At 42.6% G+C, this 21,259-nt stretch overlaps 1 protein-coding gene across 2 annotated transcripts in view; it reads right to left on the minus strand.

Annotated features, from left to right (window-relative positions):
• Window positions 1-21,259, minus strand: part of rhbdl3 (rhomboid, veinlet-like 3 (Drosophila)) — a 60,517-nt gene that overhangs the window by 36,822 nt on the left and 2,436 nt on the right. The window contains exon 1 of one of the 2 annotated variants that reach the window (XM_042429368.1): window positions 4,585-4,859. The exons of the other annotated variant lie outside the window; for it this stretch is intronic. Coding sequence (XP_042285302.1) covers window positions 4,585-4,677 — 93 coding nt within the window. The 5' untranslated portion in view covers window positions 4,678-4,859. Of the gene's footprint in view, window positions 1-4,584; window positions 4,860-21,259 lie in introns of those variants that run through there. 2 annotated transcript variants of the gene reach the window in all.

Raw genomic sequence — 21,259 nt, forward strand, 5'->3', positions numbered from 1 at the left:
CCCACTCTCCTTTCTTTCCCCTCGTTACTCATGTTTGAATACGAGCAGTGTTTTCCTGGTGAAAGACTGAGGGGGCAAGCGTTGCACAGACTGCACACTTGAACTTGTTATTTCCCTGGCTCATTGTGTGAGGGGGTGATTATTGTATAGGACAGCGAGCAGACTGAATCCAGTCTGCTTTGAAGTGTTTGACACAGGAACAGGAAGAGAGACAAAAGATGAGGACTAATCACTAACAGGTGATGGGTGTTGGTGAATGCTGTTTGTCATTTTTCAATTGAAGGGTTGGTGTAGAAAAGAGCAGAAGTGGCAAAATATTAGGTATCCAGTACAATTAAACCACAAACTATGGCTATAAATGTGTATAATGTATATTGTGTATCCTAGCAGTAAAAAAACTTTCTTATAGCTTCTTAAGGGTCAAACTCCCTTAACCTTTTACCACCCATTGTTTCATCCCCGGGACACTAGCGTGATGTAGAACTTTAACAGGCTGCCGTGAAAAGATGATGAATAAGCACATGTAATATGTCGAGCAATAGATTAAACTCATCTTTTCAGTCATTTTGAAAAAAAAACAAACAATGTACGGCAGACTATACAACTGGAACCTTGAAAATATGGTGTCTTCCTGACTTCAGAGTAGTCTGGAAGTACAACAGTTTAATTTACAACTGAGGCAAGACAATCAAGTGTTAGAGGACAGTGACTCAAAAAGAGATGTGGTACAAATTCTCAAGTGGCTGACCGGGTACCAGTGCGTGACAGAAGTTTATTTTTTATTATCGAAGTAAGAAATGACTGAAAGTAGACAAGTGCATTAGAAATACCATCCAACAACAAGAAAGTACTGCAACAATCAACAGTTAAAAGCAACGGTTAAAGGGGCTCGAGTGTTGAGGTGTTCATAGAAGAGCTGAGTTTTTCGGGTGTTTCTTGAAAGTAGCAGACTTTATGTCCAAAATCATTTCAAGAGTCTTACAATTAAAAATTACATTAAAAAATTTGGCAGACCTAAATTTGGGGTTTAAATGGGAAGTCATTTACACTCATGTTCAGAGCCTTGCCCAACTTAAACCACATGAATACGAGGGGAAAAAACTCACCAGTAAGAAAAAGAATCGAATCCACCTCCTTGCTGCACTGAGGCTGAAGCTCTCTCAGCAGCTCTTCCTACCTAGCCCCATCATCTCCTCCTGCAAGTGATACCAAGTCAAAGTCCCAATATGAGGCAAAAAAAAAGTGAAATTTGGAGTGCATGGCATTACTTGTGGAGCTATATTCAGTCTTATCAGCAGACACAGGAGAGAACTGACTGGCAGGTCCAGCTGTCTACAGTATCTCACTTCTACTCTCTCTTCCTCGCTTTCTCTCCTCTCCTCTTCTCTGTCTTCTTTTTTATTTCCCATTCTCTCCTCTGCTCTCCTGTCCTCCTGTGATGGGAAAAGCACGTAGTCTGCCACAGATAATTGCTTTCTCTCACATGCAGTCTAATGTACTATCTCTGCTCTCTTTTTTTCTCCATCTTCCTCACCATAAAACAGATAACACAGAGTACACGCTCACGCCCCTACATTCAGGAGCCAAAATGAAATTTTAGATCATGCAGCTGTTGTACTGTTACGCTTTTCTATACGCAGAACAGATTTAGTTTTCTTTTTAACTGTAATTCTTCTGCAGCGCTGGCTGAAATCATTTTATTCTCTTATGTTGGAACAATATAAAAAATAAAAAATATTAAATTAATTGCTATCAGAATTAGAGATAGCTGCTGCCAGTAGTCACATTTTGGCCCACTTTGGTTACGAAATAAAAATTTCTAGGTAAGCCACCTAAATTGCTCATTCAATCAATATAATTGAGGTGGATTTCAGACAGTCCTGAATTGGTTTTCTATCACACAGAAGTGTGTTTCACGGTGGCTGCGGGGATGACTGACGTATCTGTCTGGGCTAATCAACGGCGTGCTGGGTCACCTGTCTCGCTTGACAGATGAACCTCATTCATCTCACACACACATGCACTGCCACACACACACTCGTCTGAGGCCATCACAAATTAGAATGGGCCGTCACCGTTTCCTTGCCAACTGGCCTGTAACCAAGCAACGTTGGTCAGTGTGAAGATGTCTTCAGTGGGCATGTACACACACACAACACACACACACACAACACACACACACACTCGCACACACATGGATGAGGCTTGATATGTGGATAGGTGTCAGACACTAAGGTATTACTTTAAATCCCCGGACATCTGATCCCTTCACTGTGCTGCACATGAGCATGCAGACGCACAAGGACACACACAGACATATACAGTATATCAAGACTTAAACGGCCTCACAAGTATTCACAAGTATCTGCAAACCCTGATTCAATATCCAAGTCAAAGGAGTGGTTTAATCTTTTGTAACCATTGTTAAATTTCCCTGATATTTAATCATTCTTCATGTTCTTAAGACTGAAGGAGGAAATCCTGACAGAACAAGATGCTTTAAAGAAGGATAATCCTTCAAGGTGCAATAGCATTGGTGCAAAAAATCCACTTTAGATCATATAAATGAAAAACTGGATCAGCTAAACATCAGAAAAATAGATCACAGAGTCATCATTTCAGTCCATCTGTGCATGGCAGGTAATCTAACTGAGATAATGATGAATTCTCTCAGAGCTTTAGGTGATCTCAAACAGTTATTTGACTATTTATGACCTACTGTATGAGTCTTTATTTGGACACTTGGTTTCGATGGTGTGTGTAGTGCTGATATGGTATGCAGCTTGTGCTCAGATTTGTGCAAACCTGATGTAATATTAGAAGGTGCAGAAAGTGCAACCCTTCCCTGCAACCAGCCCACTCATTGTTGTGAATAATTCTGTGGTCCACTTCATTTTGTTTGAGTAATTAACAGTGAATAAAAAGGACCGATAGCACCTTGGAGCATCTTAATCTAAATTAAATGTTTCTAAGCGACACAGTATCAATACGCTTGATCAACCAGCAGCTTGATCTGTCTGTGTCCCTTCTCTACTAATTCCTACCATATCACAGCAGCTCACTCCACAAACACACACTTAATTGCACAGAGCCTGTTTCCTCCTCCTACTTTAAGTTTAAAATCATCTTTCCCTGCAGGTTTAATGCAATCGTAGCATAAGTAGAAGTACTCAGGTCTCTGAGAGATGAGATGCCATCATAATATCATCAGGGCTTTTCTTGGAAAGACGCTACACTATCAAACAAACAAGGATTGTTCATCATCCAGCCTCTGAGTGCTGTGACTGAAGCCACAGATGACTGTCGCAGTGACCTGGAATAAAAACATCTTTGCCCTCAGTGTGAGTGGGTCAACACAAATTGTCCAAGCAGGTCTGACGATGCTCAGCTATGATACAAAAGGGTGACCAAAGCTCTTACAGTGCTATTACTGGAACCGTATTATAGATATTGGCAATAATGTCTATCTCTCACTACCAGGAATTCTGACAAAATGAAGAAAAGTTCTACAATTACGTTCCACCAAGGCCACCAAGGTTGTTCAAAAAGTTTAATCTGGATCAGAATGATCCAGATTTGGAAATCCCATGTTTTGCTATCCAGGATCTGGTTATTCGTTTTACTTTTGTGCTGGTTTTTCAAAGCAACGTTGGATTGGATCACCTGGATCCAGATACAAACTTCAAGATTACCAAATTCGGATTACCAGGGCTCTGAATGGGACTACATATCACAATGTAGTCTACTAGCTATGTAAGAACAACGGGTAGAATAACCAGCATGACGTCACTTTGCAAAGAACACTTCCGGCCTCTTTTCCACCTTCCTCCTCAGTAACAGTGCTGAGATCCAGAATAAATGTTTCCTCAACATTAGAATGTATTCAGACCAAATCAGGCGGTGCGGCGAAAACGCCAGTCCTCCCATTCATTTGAATGGAGGTAGTGCGTTTAGGCTGCGGGCGCTTTGGCCGCAGCAGTGCCACAGCAGCCTGCGGCCCAAAAGTTATCCAGAGTCAACTTTTGAGAACCGCCACCCCACATCACGCCGCGGTGGCCAATCACAGCTGGTGATGAGACCGATCAGAGCTGTACACTCTGCCATGAGGGAGGACAAAGACATTACTAGTAAGAAAGAGGGACATTTCTCTTTGTTTGATAACGTTAAAAGTAAAGTCAGACTTTGCTGTTGGCTTCCCAACTCATTTTAAGAGAAAAAGAGAGAGCTGAGAGCACCAGCGGGTGAGAGAGACAGAGAGAGAGAGAGAAAAAGAGAGCAGCTGTGGTTGAGCGAGCAAGGGAGTGAATGAGGAGAGGGAGCGGTGGTAGCGAGAAAGCCAGTGAATCAGATCAATAAAACGTTATTTTCTGATTGTTTCACAGCGGTTACCTTCTAGAGCACAAACACGCCCACACCTCTCTCAACCCTGCGGCGGTGCAGCACAACACCTGATTTGGCCTGAACGCAGCCTTAGGAGAAATTGACTTGCTTTCCTCTACAAATGTGGCCTCACTGTTCCCTACAACACCTTGAATTTTAAGTTTTCACCTCTAATAATGTCAATAACCAAATCTGTGTAATCACCTCTCCTAAATGACTTGTTTCCTGTCGGGTGTTTTTTGCTTCAGCATGGTCCTTTGTTGCCCTGGCCTTCAGACTCTTCCATCTAAATCTCATTTTGCTTCATGGTCCTCTTCTGGCCAGACCCCATGACATTCACATTCTGGGTGATTTCAACCCAAATGTCTTTTTAACTTTTTGTGAGTCACTTCTCCACCCTTAGTAGAATTAAAGCTTCCTACTACTGAGGCATAATGGCACCTAACACCCTCCAGCTGTGCGTAGATTTCTGCAACAGTCAAAAGTAGGTGGTCCCACCTCTTTGGTGTAGTGAACATAGAGTTTGAAAGCCTTAGGCAGGATTGATTTAATTGAACACAAGCCGAAGCACATCAGCTAATTGATGTTGAATGGGTGTGTGTTTGAAAAGACCAATTACACAGTCATCTAATTCAGCCTTTCCCTGAGGACTTACAGAGAGGCACTGACATGGCAGATATTGTCCATCGCCACCACAATTTTTGGTAGGAGAAGATACCATCAAAGGGTGTATGTTGAGCGCACAAAACCACTGGAGCAACTGAGGAACTGTATGCTCAGTTTCGCTTTGGGAATACTGTTATGTACACTGCAGACACTGTCAGGTCAAAACTTCAACGCAGAACCTGAATGAGTCATGGTCTGTCTGTGGAAGAACAGGGCCTTGTTGCTCTGCTCTGTGATGTGGTGAAAGCTGTGTCAACAGCAGTGGCCAGCCTGCAATCAATCTGTTTAATTTCCAAAGGATGACCAGATCGCCCAGACCAATCGCAAGTTTTTTCTTTTGGGAACATGCCCAATACTATTGGGGTTATCGACTGCACTCATGTGCATACACAAGCGCCTCATGAGAGGGAGTGGGAGTACATCAACCAAAAGATCCAACTTGTGGGCAACACTGACCCTCATCATCACAAACTGCATTGTGAAGTGGCCTGGGTCTGTCCAGGATCTATACTCTCTATACAGACAGCTCCAAACCAACCGACCAGATGGCATAACATTAGAAGACAGTGCCTATCCACTCCTACAATGGCTGATGACCCCTTTTCTTGCAGCAAACATACCTGAGCAGGCACGCTTCAACACCGCTCATTGCAAAACAAGATGTGCAATTGAGCATTTAAATGGAGTTCTGAAGAGGTGCTTTGCCTGCCTTAACTACACACAAGTGGAATCACAGGGAGTGCGCAACATAATACTTGCCTGTATTGTCCTGCACAACACCATTACCATGTGCAATGTCCATCTCTGTGATGACATTTATAATGAATCTGAGCCTGTTGAAGACCCAGACCAGACTGAAAGGAGTGTAAAGCACTGTAACAGTTAAACAAATCAGGTGAAAATATAAATACATTTATATATACTACATGATACAAATGTTGTATTATTTGACCAGTTTTATAGTTTTATTGCATTTTGTTCCTGTAATCCACCCTGAATCCACCTTTGTGCTGGGATCAAGATAATCCTGATTTTTTAGATCAAAGGTAGCCCAATCCTACTGAAAGGTTTTCAACACATACTGAAGGTTTGATCCAGATCAAAACAAGACTGGATTACGTGATCTAATCAGATTTCAGAATCCTTTTTTTTCTTTTGAACGACCCATTTTCAAGTTTTGATCCAGTCCGATAGCCAAAATCCGATCAGATTACTTCTGAGCAACTGGGCCCAGACGGTCCATAAAATCTGCCATGTGGAATATCCACACTAAACATAACACTTTTAATAAAGTGACATTCTACAAAACACTGTCTGTCTACAGGTTTTAAAGGTGTGATATAATTCTGTGGTTCAGCACAATTAGATGTGATGTGTATGTCACTAAAACTGCAGTTCCTCAAGCTACAACTAAAGATTATTTTCATTATCAATTAATCTGCTAATTATTTTCTCAATTAATTGAGCAATCGCTTTGTCTATGAAATGTCAGTATAGAGTGAAAAATGACCATCATAATCAAAATTTCCCTTCCACTACAGAGTTCTGCTTACAGTCTCTTGATTATGTCTGTAAGTTGGTGTCTGTCTAAATGTGGATACATTCACACACATATGACATAAATGTACTTTCACACTTACAAGTACTTGGATCCCTCTTTCCCCAGTAAAATCCTCATTTGCATGTCATGCATTTTACGCCATGTTATCCAGCATGTAATACATCCACGGTCTCATATATTTTGTATTTCAGGACAGCTGGTTTCTTTCGCAATTCTGTTTGCCTGCTACTGTATGTTTGTTAAAGTCTGAATATACTGTATGTCAGCTTCTTTTGCCCTTAAACAGCACATGAGGCATCTTAGCAAGCATTTTCAATAAGCTCAATTTCAGAGCGTTTGAGAGATCACATCTACTGTAACAGCGGATGGATGCAGGAAAAAAACAAAAGTGTTTTCAAAATTATTACCATTAGTGTGGACATGGTTTGATTTTGTGTGACATAAGGCAAGATGGAGCGAGACAGACAGACAGACTATAGTTGAAAAGAGAGGGGAGAGAGACAGACTAAATGAGAGGGAGCGCTGTACTGCCCCTAGGGTGTCTCCAGAAGCAGAGGGGATTGCAGCAGACAACCAAACAGCCCTCAGCAGGCTCTCTAGCATGTGTTCAAATAAACACTTTACCCCCTGTCGCCGCTTGTGAAAGCATTCACACTGGAGAGAAGCATGTATGAGGACACGATCGAACACACACGCAAACACACACACACACACATCAGGACACACACACACACAACAGGACACACATAGGATGAAGAACCACAAAACACCAGGAAGGGAAAGCTTTACGACTGCAGCTATAAATGTCACTCACACTGAGACACAATTGCAAAAATACATACAGAAGTCAAAATCATTGTCAGACACACACACACACACACAAAGCTGTGATGGTGTATCCGTGTCACTCAGGCATAGGGCACACTCAGGTCGGCACAGAGACAAAGACAGAGATTGGTGACCTTTTCTCCCCAAACCTCCCATTTACACCGAGGTGAGAACCCCTCTTGGGCCAAACCTTCTATCAAACATCCCTTCACTGCTGCACGCATTCAGGCGGCTCTTCGCAGAATAAGAAGGGGACAAAAAGAGGGGAGGAACATTTGTTTAACGAGCCGTTCCCTGGCTGTCTTTCTCTCCCATTCAGTCCCTTCTTCTGCTCCAGGCCTGCCCCGAGGTCAACCCCCCCCACCACCACCACAACACCATCAAAACCCTGCACTACTGATGGCAGCAGCTCCATTCAGCATAGAGATTTATGATCTCTAATAGCTGGCAAATGGACCTGAGGCTGGGGCTGCCCCGAGGGGAGGCCCCCCGACTTATTTTCTTCAAATCTTGAGAAGAAAGGGAAAGAAAAATGGGGAGCTGAGCAGAGCTGGGGGGTGAGGATGGAGGAGCCGGTGGAGCTGTCGGAAATATTTTCAAGGTTGCCATCTGGGTCGGGTGGGACCCTTCAAACTGTCTGTCAATCTTCGGCAAGAACCCCTCCCCTACCAGGAGGATAAGGCTGTAGAGTTTGCGAGGAGGTGTGTGGGGGCGGGGACGTATTTATTTGCAACCGCCATGAAACAATCAGAAAAAAACGTTTTATTTCTCTCATTCACCAACATTCTCGCTACCACTGTTCACTCTTAGGGTACTGCGGCACCCCTGTGGCCCCCACCCCTGCAGGCTAAACGCACCAGCCCAATTCAAATGAATGGAAGGACTGGCGTTTTCACTGCAATGCCTGATTTTGTGTGAATTTAGCCTAAGGCTGTGGAGAGGAGGGGCCATATTGTAAAAGTATGAGGGACAAATACCCTCTGACATTTCACTTCCTGTGCTGTTTTGCGAGGAGCTTTTTTAATCAGCTACAACCAGGCGGTCAGCCAGTCAGCTGTCTGCTGATCCTTGGTGACGGTGGAGAGCCCCACTCAGGGACCCTCTACTTCATAATCCTATTCCAGTAATCCTCAGAGGTCAACGAACAAGAAACAGTCCATGCGCCCCCTATGACCAACTCCCCTTTCCTTTTACGGCTGAAGAAGAAGGGAGTTCTTTCAAACTGCATTACTGGAGTTGGGGGGGTGGGGGGGGACCTCCAGAAACAGCAGTCCATGGTGCTAAAGAAGTAAGGCAAATATAATGCCTTTATGTAGCAGCCAAAAGATTCACATCTTCACGAAATCATGAAGTTTAGTGTAGCATAAAGACTGGAATGGGCAAAATGCTAGCCTGGCTCTGTCCAAAGATAACCTCCCTAACAGCACTTCCCTAATTATTAGATTATACGTGGTTTGTTTAATCCACAAAATTAAGAGCAAATAGTTGTTGTTTTACAGGGATTTATGTATTTTTTTTAGCTAGGGACAGTTCCTGGTTGTTTGGCAACATCACAAGACTCCATGGAGTCACTGCGTCCAGACAAGAAACAGTCCAGCACATAACTCCTGGTAAAACCACAACTTGGCAATACTTTTCTTGCTGGTTAAAGAAATTCAATCTTTAACCAGCAAGTTAATTAGGGATCTTTAGAGGCTGGTAGACTAATATTTTTACCTTTGGACCGGTCAGGCTAGCTGCTTCCACGTGTCTTTGTGCTGAGCTAAGCTAACTGTTTCCTGGCAGTAGCCTTATATTTAACAAACATGACAGTGTTTGATCTTCTCATCTTATGCTCCGCAAGAAAGTGAATAAGCATATTAACCAAAATGTCAAACTATTCTTTAAATCAGAGGAAAAGCCCAGGTACAAAATCAGAAGGAAACTTGCACCCTCAGAAAGAGAAGTCAGCTCATGACACTCAGGAGGTGACACTGTTAGTCGCTTCTTCCACCTTTCCCCGTGTGATTAATCAGAGCAGAATCTCATAGCAAATATCTTAACAAGTTCTTGCAGAGGTGTTCGAGCTCAAAATAACGAGATCTGTGCTGACTGTCAAGATAGTGGAATGAACTGCAGAACCTGACTTCATTTCTTAGACAGAAAATACCAGAACACTGGATAAAACACACACACATAACTGTTTAATTAGAGTACACAGATCAGCAGAAATATGCACACATACCCACACCACATACTGCCACTGACCCTCACTAAAGATTTCAATGCCAAACATGTAATTGTACCACAAAATGTAATTGTACCACATTTTTACCTATACCCCATTAAAAAAAAGTTAGGTTCATTTTGGAAAGGCTCTGCTAAAAGTGACGAATAAAAAGTGATCCTTATTCCACCTGTAATGGAACTGTAAGTTATCACAACCTTGGCAGCTGTTCCCCTGAAGCAGATAATTCTTATCATAATGACACTCTCAGCACCAGACGCTGACAGGCACCCTGATGAGCTGCTATATCTGCAGCCGAGGCTGCAGTAAACCCAGCGACAAAAGATAAGAATTCTCTCCATCTCCCCCCTGAAACTCTGAGAGGATTTCTATTAGACACAGCGACACTGTCAGGATGATAGTGTTGTCATGGGACAGGACAGCCTAAAGGCTCTCCTTGGCCCTGTTTTCGCACTTAGCACTAACATGCAGTTAAGGTGCTCTATTCCATGCAGACAGCTGTAAATATGGATGTGACTCTACCCAAAAATGCATCAAGGACACACTGGGATTCAATTGCTACAAAATCGCTTGTATATCTGTAAAGTATACACGCTGATATCCTTCCAAATGTAATATTCCCTTGTTATCTGCTGTTCTTAACACTTGGCCTATCCTACATATCCTAACATCCTCACCGCTACTGTTGGTAATGAAGACGGCATAATAACAGTACAGCATGTGGGATTTCAACAGCCAGTGGAGAGGTTTCTTGAGAAACCTTCAAATTGGTGCAATAAATAAGGTTTTTACTACCTCACAGAACAGAAATGATAATAGCAGATCTCCAAAGGGGAGTTAGGGTTACCTGCTGACAATGAAGTGACGTAAACGCTGGCGAGAACATCTAAATTCATATTCACGTTTTGAACATAGTAGAACACAGAGACATTGAAACTTGGAAGTGCTCCCTGATATCCCAGCTTCTAATTACAAGATAATGGGCCATTCTGGTGCACCTTTCACATAGAACATCATACTAGTATCAGAGGAAGCTGGAACACAGCACAACGTCAACAATTACTTACTTTAAAGTATAAGATGCACCAGTCTGATATTCCAGATCAGTATCACCCCCAGTACTGACCCTGAAGCAGACTGGGTATCAACCATGACATAACTTTACATATATATAATGTTACATTTACTAAAGTCATGGACTTCCAACTTCCAGCTAAAAGATTACAGTGCCACAATGTTATAGTGCCTCACCTTACCTTGCATTAAAATTATTCAGTTGAGTATCCTGCAGTGAGGTTTATATAAAATTGGGAGCACTGGTGTTGGAGCAGTACTCATATCAGCAGGTACCCTGAGTTGAGATACTGGAACTGGTGTCAGGAGGGTATAAGTTAGATAAATGCATCTCTACTTCAAGGGCAATATTTAGTATTCACTTTAAAGACCCAACCACCAAACCTCCATGCATTTCCATCTGCTCTACCATGAAATGAGCAAGTGACACAAGATATATATAAGCTAAAGCCCCAAAACAGTATACAACTACAGCATAGTGCACAATGATATGTCACCTCTTCACTAGACTGATCTCTGCACAAAAACATGTTTGCATTGCGAAAATTATGGCTGCAACTAATGATCATTTGTCCTATAAAATGTCAGAAAATAGTGAAAAATGACCATTTCAAAGGTGACGTCTTCAGATGTTTTGTTTTGTTCAGTCCAAAACTCAAAGATATTCAGTTTACTATCAAGTATGACGAAACAGCATGAAATCATCACATATGAGAAGCTGAAACCAGCAAATTTTGGCCTTTTTGCTTAGAAATTAGTATAAATATTAATCAATTATCAAAATATTTGCCAATTAATTTTCTATTGATTTTAAATTTTAGTCATAAATTGCTTAATGCCTTTTCAAGATCACTACAGACATGCATGCCTGATCATATGTAATTTGGGCCGTGGATATACTTCAGAGAAGGGAATCAAATCATCTCAGAACCTCGAACTTCATAGTAAACAAATTAACAAATAACAAATTCTTACCATCACTGGGGCCAATTCCATCTGTGACCTATTTTTATTTCCCTTTTTTGGCATGAGCCTTCATCAATCATACACGAGACATCTGGCCAAGTTTTTACCATTCCAAATTGCAAATGAGCAATATGTCACCACTTCATGAATACACATCACCGACAACACTGCTACAAGACAGAAGATGTGTAGGTAAATATCACACCAGGGAATAAAGGGTCAAAAGTGGCTATATTTTCTGCTGGTCTACTTCTTGTGTTGTGTGATTCGGTTTCTCCTTATCACAGTCACAGCCACTTCAGCACTTCAGCCCCGCTGGCAGCCTTTGGCAGCGATGCCCTGTAAGACGACACGGTGGGGACAGGACGGGAACGGAGATCTGGGTGAAAACTAAGCACTGTTGCTCACCTTGGGCATCTGCTGAGCCTGCCTGGGATGGGCCGGGCCAAGTTGCCATGACAACAAAAAACAGCCAGAGTATGCCAAAAACACTGACTACTTTTATTTAACAGGCCAAAACCTGGTTTCACTGTCCTGAATATTACACTGATGATGTTAACATGCCCTCTAATTATGATCTGATGTTAACCTAACTAACTCAGTATGTTCATTCCTTAATATTGAGCCTTTTTCTTGTAAAATTACAACTTTATCTTGACATATTATGATTTCTCTCATAAAATTACACCGTTTTCTCAAGTTTCTTTTTGTAACGGTGGCCCTAATACTCTTTACAGTATATCTAGGTGCAAGGTTGAGTGTCACTGCAGCATGTACTTCTCTGAATAAATGAGCCAATATCAAGGCATGCAAACCTGGGGTGAAACCGTGTAAATAAGCGATCCTTTTCTCTAATTATTCACCGTGACTCGACTATTCTATGAATGTAAACAGCGTCGTTCTCGCTGCGTCTCTCCAGGCTTAAAACTGGGACATCCACAGAGTCTGGGGGAAGCCACTTATGTGAGCTTAATTTATTTGAGCAATCTCGCAGTGCTCGTCGCGTAGAACAAACGCTCTGGGAGAGGTTACTGTGCTCATCACATTTGTTCACAGGCCTAAAAGCTGAGTGGGAGCCCACCTGCTTTGTGCCAAGTGGAAAGTGTTTTTTTATTCCCGTAAGTGGGATGTCAAGTAAAGAGACGCTGCTTTGAGGTTTGCAAGGAAAGCAGTAAGCTGCTCGATAGCTGTCATGTAAACACAAACCAGAAAAGGCGAAATCTGCTGAAAGACAAATAGTGTTTTCACAAATGCGAGAATAAGCACTTGGTTGTATCTGATGTTTTTAAGAGGTAATATTCTCCAGATTTCGATGACAAAATAAAGAACAAATACTCCAAGGGAACATTTTTAGAAGATGAGAGAAGTGAATCCAGAGAGAGCTGTCACTGCGAACTGCAAATGAAACGCTCTACCTACAGGTTTAGCGTGGGCGTGTATGAAGCAGTGAAAAATGCCATTACCTCTGAATTATGAGTGTCTCGCATTATCTCGTCTACACCATGGTCTGCCTAGACTTTAGTGCAAACTCTCCAGGGAGAGAAGGGAGGAGGAGGAGGAGTAAACAGGGAGACGCCGCTGAGACGGTTTGTTAGAACAGTGCTTCACGGACAGCTGAGCACATAGCAAGACAAAGTGATCTGAAAAGCCAGCAAACAATTTACAGTTCAAATCCAGCAAGTGTAGCTGGCATTATAAATCTAGCGCACACAAGCATATACATCTGTGCTAGTAGTTGTCAGCATTTGTTTTGCGTTGGTCATCAACGTGCCATCTGTCTCAATAAAGACTAAACTGTTCTTCCAAAGGGAGAACAGAGGGGAATCAAACAGTTGGCTGAGTTGTACATTCGGTGTGGAACGTTCCCTAATGGGCAGCACTCGACTGAAGAGGCAGAAATCAGTTAACACGAGCCCTCGCACACGCACGCACACAAACAGGTGTACGCACCAAACACAGGGTTATTGTACCTGTATCCTGCCAGACATCAGTGTGGACCTGTACAGCCTGTGACGTAGGAATGTGTTCCAAACTATGTGTGTGTGTGTGTGTGTAGGGGAGGGGGGCGGGGGGGTTTATATATAAGTCTGGTGACAAACAACAGACATTTTCCATTTCATACAAACTCTGAGCCGTCGCTAGAAAACAGAGAAACAACAGGCCTCCAAGTCTGTCACACACACACACACACACACACACACACACACACAGAGCCCCCAGGTGTTGGTGTGATGGGTCACGGCCAGTATGGCACTCTGTCAACAGTACACTGTAACTATAGCCTATGGGAAGGTATTACAGTTTCAGCCATAAGGAATGAATGAAGCTGCACTGTGTCTTTGATGCCCCGAAGATCAGAGTGACAGACTGAAATAGGAAGCAGGAAGCTGTTTAACTGCAAGCGCTGCTTGATTGGTGCGCTTCAGGTAAGGAGGAGGATTTTTCAACTTACTCTCTGAGCAAATGTTGAAATGTGTGAACCCAAAAGAAAACAACCTAATAATAAATTCTGGCGCTTGGTCTGTAGCTTAAAGACTACATCCACACTAAAGGTGTCAGTATGCTTCAACCAAAGTGCTTGTCCGATGGTTGAATGTCGTCTGAATGTTTCCCCAACACCGAAGAACGTTAGGATTCTTGTTTTCTGAGAGTTTTCTCAGTAACCGCCAATCCCAACATTCATGATTGGACAGATGTGTGGAAGTGAGGAAGAGCAGTAAGCATGGTTTGAACTTCTCTCTCAAGCTCTCTTTTTTCATTCTTGACCCAATTATTTCTGTCATTATGACTACTCTCGAGGAGAGACTGTCCAAAAGTGTGAGCTGTTATTCCTTTTTTGAAATGATTATTGCATCCTGCCCGTCGCTATGACGGCCGGCTTTTCACCCCACTTTCAACTGCGGCTGTTAAACGAGTTAATTTCAGGCATACTGACAATTAAATCGCTGACTTTTTTTTAAATCTATTTTGGCCTTCTGTCCACACTAAAGGAGCAAGTATACTCCTCCAGAACAGCTTGTCGGATGGTCGAATAGCTTCGGAAACCCACACCTTTCCGACGGCGGATTAGGGGGAGGCTGTGTGGGGCTATTTCTGTAACTTTTCAACACAGACGATCTGACATTCACACTCACTTCACACGATGATTGGCCAGCTGTGCGGAGGTGAGAACAGAACTCTCCTTTTTCATTTTTGACACAACTATTTCTGTCGCTTTTTATATGAACAAGCGAGTACAACACTGTGACTGCCTTCCAGGAGAGACTGTGAAAATATGCACCGTTATCCCCATATTTACACAATATTGAGTCTCCCCCGTCCCCTTCCCCTCTCCGTGACAGTCGGCTTTTCACTCCGCTTTCTAGTGGCCACTCAGAATGACTATATACACGTTTGATTTCCATATAAACACATTTGGTTGTAAGAACCACTTCTGATTGACCGTAAATCAACCCTAAATCAGCATTTTTCTACACACAAAAAGCAGAGATTTTGATTAGTTAGTCATCACTATTTAGTGCGGACAGGAAAATAAGCTTTTGGTTAACAATGATGTCTTGGGCTTTGTGGCAGAAAAGGTCGGAAGACACCTTTCTGTCACTTCTAACCCTCACTATGAATCCTCATTTTAAATGTCAGTATAGCTGATCACACCATACAGATTCTGTCACATGACTTTGTTATCGTAGAGCAGTGATTTGATCGAGGGAGCATAGTAATTACTGTTCGCCTGGTAAACCGGTAGCATTTATAAATTCTTCTTTAGCTGTTTGACAACACAAAGCAGAAAAAATATGTGAAAAATATATTTAAAAAAATATAACTAAATTGTGATCAGAGAAAGCAGCTGAGACTCATAATGTGACCACCTGTGTTTGTCCCACTTCTTAACAGCTATTAGGCACAAATTTGTTGTTTGCTGACTAAAAGAGGACAAAGAAGAAGAAGAAAGTTATCCATGGTGTTTGAATTTCAGTGTGGACAGAGATCTTTATGAAAAACACATAAACAGCGTTTCAGGTTTATCCAGCTTAGTGTGCACATTGCTTAGGAACAAAGCTTAACAAGGGCCGAAACCATCACACATCCATCAGAAAACAACAAAGACTGAAACATGATACGCTTCTAAACAAACGCAGGTTACAGCCAGCAGTGACACCCACTGATTTCACAATGACACAACACGTAACCTCTATGGAAAACAATATAACCTCCTTGATTAAACCCTAATTAGATGTTTTCCCATTGGAGCCCTTGAGTTTTTGTGCTGTTATTATAAAACTGATGAACTCATATGCGGTGACGGCAGTGAACAGTAAACAGAGCTGATGAATAGAGACGTGATAAAAGCATTGATGAGCAGACTGAGACTCGGGCCTCTTCATATCTGCAGTGTCATCCACTTTACTCTGATGGACTTCAGAACAAAAAGATGAGAGTCAGAGAGAAAGAGAGAGGTAATAAGTGAGAGGGAGATGAAAGAGAAGATAGAAGGCAGACAAATTAGCACTAATTTGCCCTAAAAGGCAACAGGCATATCCAGTCTCCACCACACACACACACACACACACACACACACACACACACACACACACACACACAGTATTTAGCAGGTGTTACTTGCTGTCATCACTTCAACTGCCCTCCTTCGACCTCTAGTAATGGATTAACATTTTTAGGTCCTGTATGTACAAACAAACTGCATGAACACACACACACACACATACACGCATACACACACACAGACACAAAGCATATGGAGGTTGCCAGATCACTGGGCCATTCAGCGATCAAAAGAGACACTTCGATTTCATGCCACGGTTGCTATGAGTTTGCACACTGTAGCCAATTACGGGTAAACTGGCACATCTTCTTTCTCCCATTTACAGATCGACAGGCACAGCAGCTATTTTTACCTCTGCATAAAGGCAGAGGCTGTTTTCACACTCCGCCAACTGGAACTGTGCCTTTCATTAAGGAAATCTATTTAGAGCTGAACAGGGGAGAGGCAGACAAGCAGGGAAAGATGAGCTCTGATTAAATCTTCCAATGAAAATGTTTGAGGCGCTGTCTGTTATTTCATCACCACACAACCCGGCTGCTTTTTAATACAATGGGGCGGGGTGCAGTTTGGTGGCTGTAACTGCTTTTACGATAGTGAATCAAGACTGCGCTGTTCAAACTGTTTGTGGTAGAATAGGCTGTGGTTCAGGAAGTAGAGCGGGTCCGTCCACCGATCGGAAGGTTGGTGGTCGGATCTCGAAGTGTCCATGGGCAAGATACAGAAACCCTAATTGCTCCCGATGGTTGTACCAGCACCCTGTGTGGTAGCTTGCCGCCGACAGCATGTGAGTGTGTGTGTGAACGGATGAGTGAGCAGCATAAACACTGTAAAAAAAAAAAAAAAAAGCGCTATATAATATATATATAAGCAGCCATTTACCGTTTATCCCCGAGACTCAGCTGGTGTCAATCACTGGGGTAGTGTTAGATGACAGGTCAGCAGACTGTGACCCCACCATCTGTGTATGTGTCAATGGCAATTAGGCTGATAAGCACATCGGTATACCATAGATGATATGGATAAAAGAGAAAAAGACCAAAAGGATTCTGCACAATATAAAGGAAACAAACCCAAGGAGAGGTCAAATGATGCAAAAAATATTCCTTCATATATTAACAATAGATCACTTGACTACTTTCATGTGAAAAAGGGTTGCCTGTAGTGATAAAACAACAGAGCTGTCACCTGTCTCTGCAGTTCCTCTAACCTCTACATAGCATTTCAGCAGAAGGTAGCTGCTCTCATAAACACACCATCTGCTACCAGACCAGCACCAAACAACAGACAGACAAAGTGGTGAACATAGTGGAGAATTAAGCTATATCAGTGTTGTGTTTACAGCTTGTCAGTTAATCAGTTGATCAAGTTTAAGTGACAAACAGGAAATATTTTAGTCACAACCCCACCATCAGTTCTGTGATGTAAGTAAAATAACTTTTTTTCCATTAGTTGACTTCTTAGATTTCTTGGAATTCTATCACTCATACAATTTGCAGGTTCCTTTTGGTCTTTTTCCTACATGAGTCTTTGAACTGATGCACCTGAGACAGTAAGAAAGCAGACATCCTGCATACGGTATCTTCTACTGTTGCCATCAATAATTGCTGTGACTGACATTCGGACCTCATTTTCTAAAACTCCTGTTGCGTTTAATGTAGGTAAAACTGACAGGGTGTGATGAGACATGCTATCCATGCAGGCACCACTAAACACAGCTCAGGGTTCCCAGTTGGCTTATCCATTAAGTACCAGTTACCTGGGTGGTGGACCATTCGCTTGAAGTGCACTTAAACAAAAAAAAAGCAGCATTGGAGACAGAGCCAACTGTGCTGTGACGGGATGATGAGGTGAGACGGCAATGCCAGACGAAACAACTTTAAATAATGACCTTCTTTTTCTCTCAGAGTTGGCTACTGAATGTCCAACTAACAAGCTCACAACAGAAACTCTGGGAAACATGAGTCCCATTGGGAACAGGTGGCTTCCCCACCATTGAATTTCTGCTTGTTTTAATTAATGATGCTTGCTGGGCTATTCTGAGACTAGACCCACTGTCATTACTTTAGTAAAAAAAAAATGATGATCATCATCATAAATCATGCATCACATGGCTAATAAAGCATTTTCCCCATAACAGTACATGCTGAGTAAGTCCCTCTGGCTACAAGACATTCCTAAAAGACCTAGAAGATTTTTAATTTGTGCTGTTCCAGTGAGGAGTTTTGGGATCACGGCTCACATTCGGAGCCTTTTGCCACCAAGCAAGATATTAAGGGAAAACACTTTGATGGAAAGTATGCAGCCATGTGAAAGTGTTTAATCACTAAGCTGCTCTGGACGCGTGCCTGGGGCATTTCAACATGCCATCGGGAGCAAGCTGTCAACACAGAGGCAAATGTGGACACACATAATGATACACACACTCAACCCCGAATCAAAGAAACGTTACTGTTCACTGATAGTAAAAGTGCTTCAAGACTTAAATCACCACAACTGACAAATATTCCTGTTCCAGGGCTGCAGTAAGGAGCCACCTGGGTTAAAAATGTAGAGTTCTATTGGATAGAAAAGTATCTGTGCACATCCTGTCTCTACAAGTGCTCCATCTACTCTGAGCTGCAGGTTTCCAGTCTGTATAACTGGGGACTTCCACTCTAAGGGTTTACAAGCACTGGGACATTCCCTGTCCTCTTAAATAATGACTTTCTGTGTCTGTACTGTAGATGTAGCTCCTCATAACTTCCAACAGAAAGACAGAGAAGCCCCCTAGATTGCACTTTCTACCAGAAACTGGTGAAGAACAAAGAATTCTTGTAAGTCCTTCAGTCACAGTCATACAAGGAAATCTGTTAGAGGTGCCTTCCCGGGGAGAACAAAACAAATGTGTTTGGTTCATATCGTAGTGTGATCTAAACATGCTTAATGCGGTTTATCAGATAAATCCTGGACACACACTCCATCCTCAAATCCCCAGAAATCCTCAAAAAAGCAACATGAAGGCACTTCAGTGCAAATCAGCACAGAATGGAGACTTCAAAACAAACATCCTGTTTCTTCTTTTGGATGATACATACAGTAGATTGTGAATAATCCGACCACAATGACTGCAGTCTTTCCTGATTGGTTTGTGTGTCTCAAAAGGACAGACAGAGGCTGGGACACTTTGATTAAATGGCAGTGCAGCTGCTGTCCTCCTAACAGCATCTCCTCTGCTTCATTAGACTTTGTCTCTGTCTGAGTTCAGTCCTCATGTTTGTTTCAGGCGATAGGGAACATGAATCAAAGCATTCTGAGGTTTGCTCACTTACTTCCTGCACGCAGAGGAGGAAAGCACTTATACAGCAACAAAATCCTCTCCGGGGACAGGAGAGAGGAGTAAAGGGGAAAGCGAACAGAGCGACGCAGCACTTTGATTCCAGCCCCCGATGGTCTGAAACCCAGAAATTGATAGCTGTATGTACCGAGTTCACATGGGAGCCGGTAAAAATGATACGATGGGGAGGGTTTTGTACACAGCCCAACTGCTTTAAAGGAGCTGGAGGAAAGCCACAGTCCAAAGATGATCCTGTCTTTTCTCTGCTGTGTAAACATCCCTGATGGGGTGGACAGAATAGAATGTGCTCTGCATTTAACAAGGCAGCAATGCCAAAATTGATTAACACAAGAGATGAATCATTGTCTTCATCTCTGGACATCTTATTTCGCCAACACGTTACACTCGCTGGAACATTTTACTCAAATGAATAAATTACAGGCATTAGAAGTCAAGTTGTAGCTTGTGGGAAGTTTGTAAGCATAATGACGGGTATCCATGAAACAGACTAGATCACACAGAGAGTCATCTGACCACATCTAAAACCAGCTGTTCCAAATGGCTACACACTCGAAGGCAGGATGAAAAGTCTGTTGTCATAGAGCAGAGTGAAACATGATGTCTCACCTCTGGAAACCCGGCCAATTGTTGCGTGAAGTGGGCGTGTTTGTTGGATCGTCAGTTTCAAAAGGTTACAAAAAATCGCTGGACGCAATAATTGTTGTGCGAATCCTAATTCCGACATCGGAGAGGTGTGGTTTAGCCTACTGTGATTTTATTATATTTATCAGATATTTCATGTCCCAACACCTTTATGATATCTTGTGTTTACATAATGAGTCACAATGAAAATGTCTTGGACAAGCTAGTCGTTCATTAATTGCAGGATTGGCAGTTCAATCCCAAGCTCCACATCAAGGTGTTCTTCCCCTCCTGCTCTTAAAGGCCCTAAACGAGTGTATGAATAGGTGAATGATGGCAAAATTGTGAAGCTTTTTGGATAAAAGCAGTCCACACAGTGTCATCCTTGACATTTGTAGATGTATTTTATGACTTCCCTCTCATATTGCTGGCAATTAAACTGAACTACACAAACACACCGGACTCGCACACTTAGCTGCACATTGCAGTGTGTGTCTTTGCATTAGACGTATAAAAGATCTTGCTCTTTATTTTCGAGCCACATTTATCTTTTGTCCCTCATGCAGTGACACAGGTTGCCAGACTGATTTAAAGTCCTTCTTTTCCTGGTCTTCAGTGGCCCATCATTTCTCTTCCTTAGACACTTCAGAAAAGCTGTGGGTCTCCGGGGTCAGCCTCTTGACAAATGGAACAACTCATTGTGAGGACGACGGAGGGAAGGAGAAGAGTGAAAGGACGCTTATTGCTGCCAGACCGGGCACCGACCTCGCCATTTGGACAAACCCATGATTTTTTTTTGTAACCGACGTCCACTTCAGGAAATTCAAAGCCATGACGCCACACGCATAAAGACAGTGGATTGAGAGGCCCACTTAATGCTCGTCCATAGAAAATGCTCCATCACTGACACATACACACACCACACCCCAGCTAGCCTTTCCCCTAATCCCACGGGACCTCAGTCTCCCCCTGAAAGAGTGAGCCTGACACGAGCCTCTGATTCAACCCCTAACATCCCCACTAACCCGCCGCACACAC

The sequence above is a fragment of the Thunnus maccoyii genome, chromosome 2 (assembly GCF_910596095.1).
Source record: "Thunnus maccoyii chromosome 2, fThuMac1.1, whole genome shotgun sequence".
In the NCBI taxonomy this organism is placed as follows: domain Eukaryota; kingdom Metazoa; phylum Chordata; class Actinopteri; order Scombriformes; family Scombridae; genus Thunnus; species Thunnus maccoyii.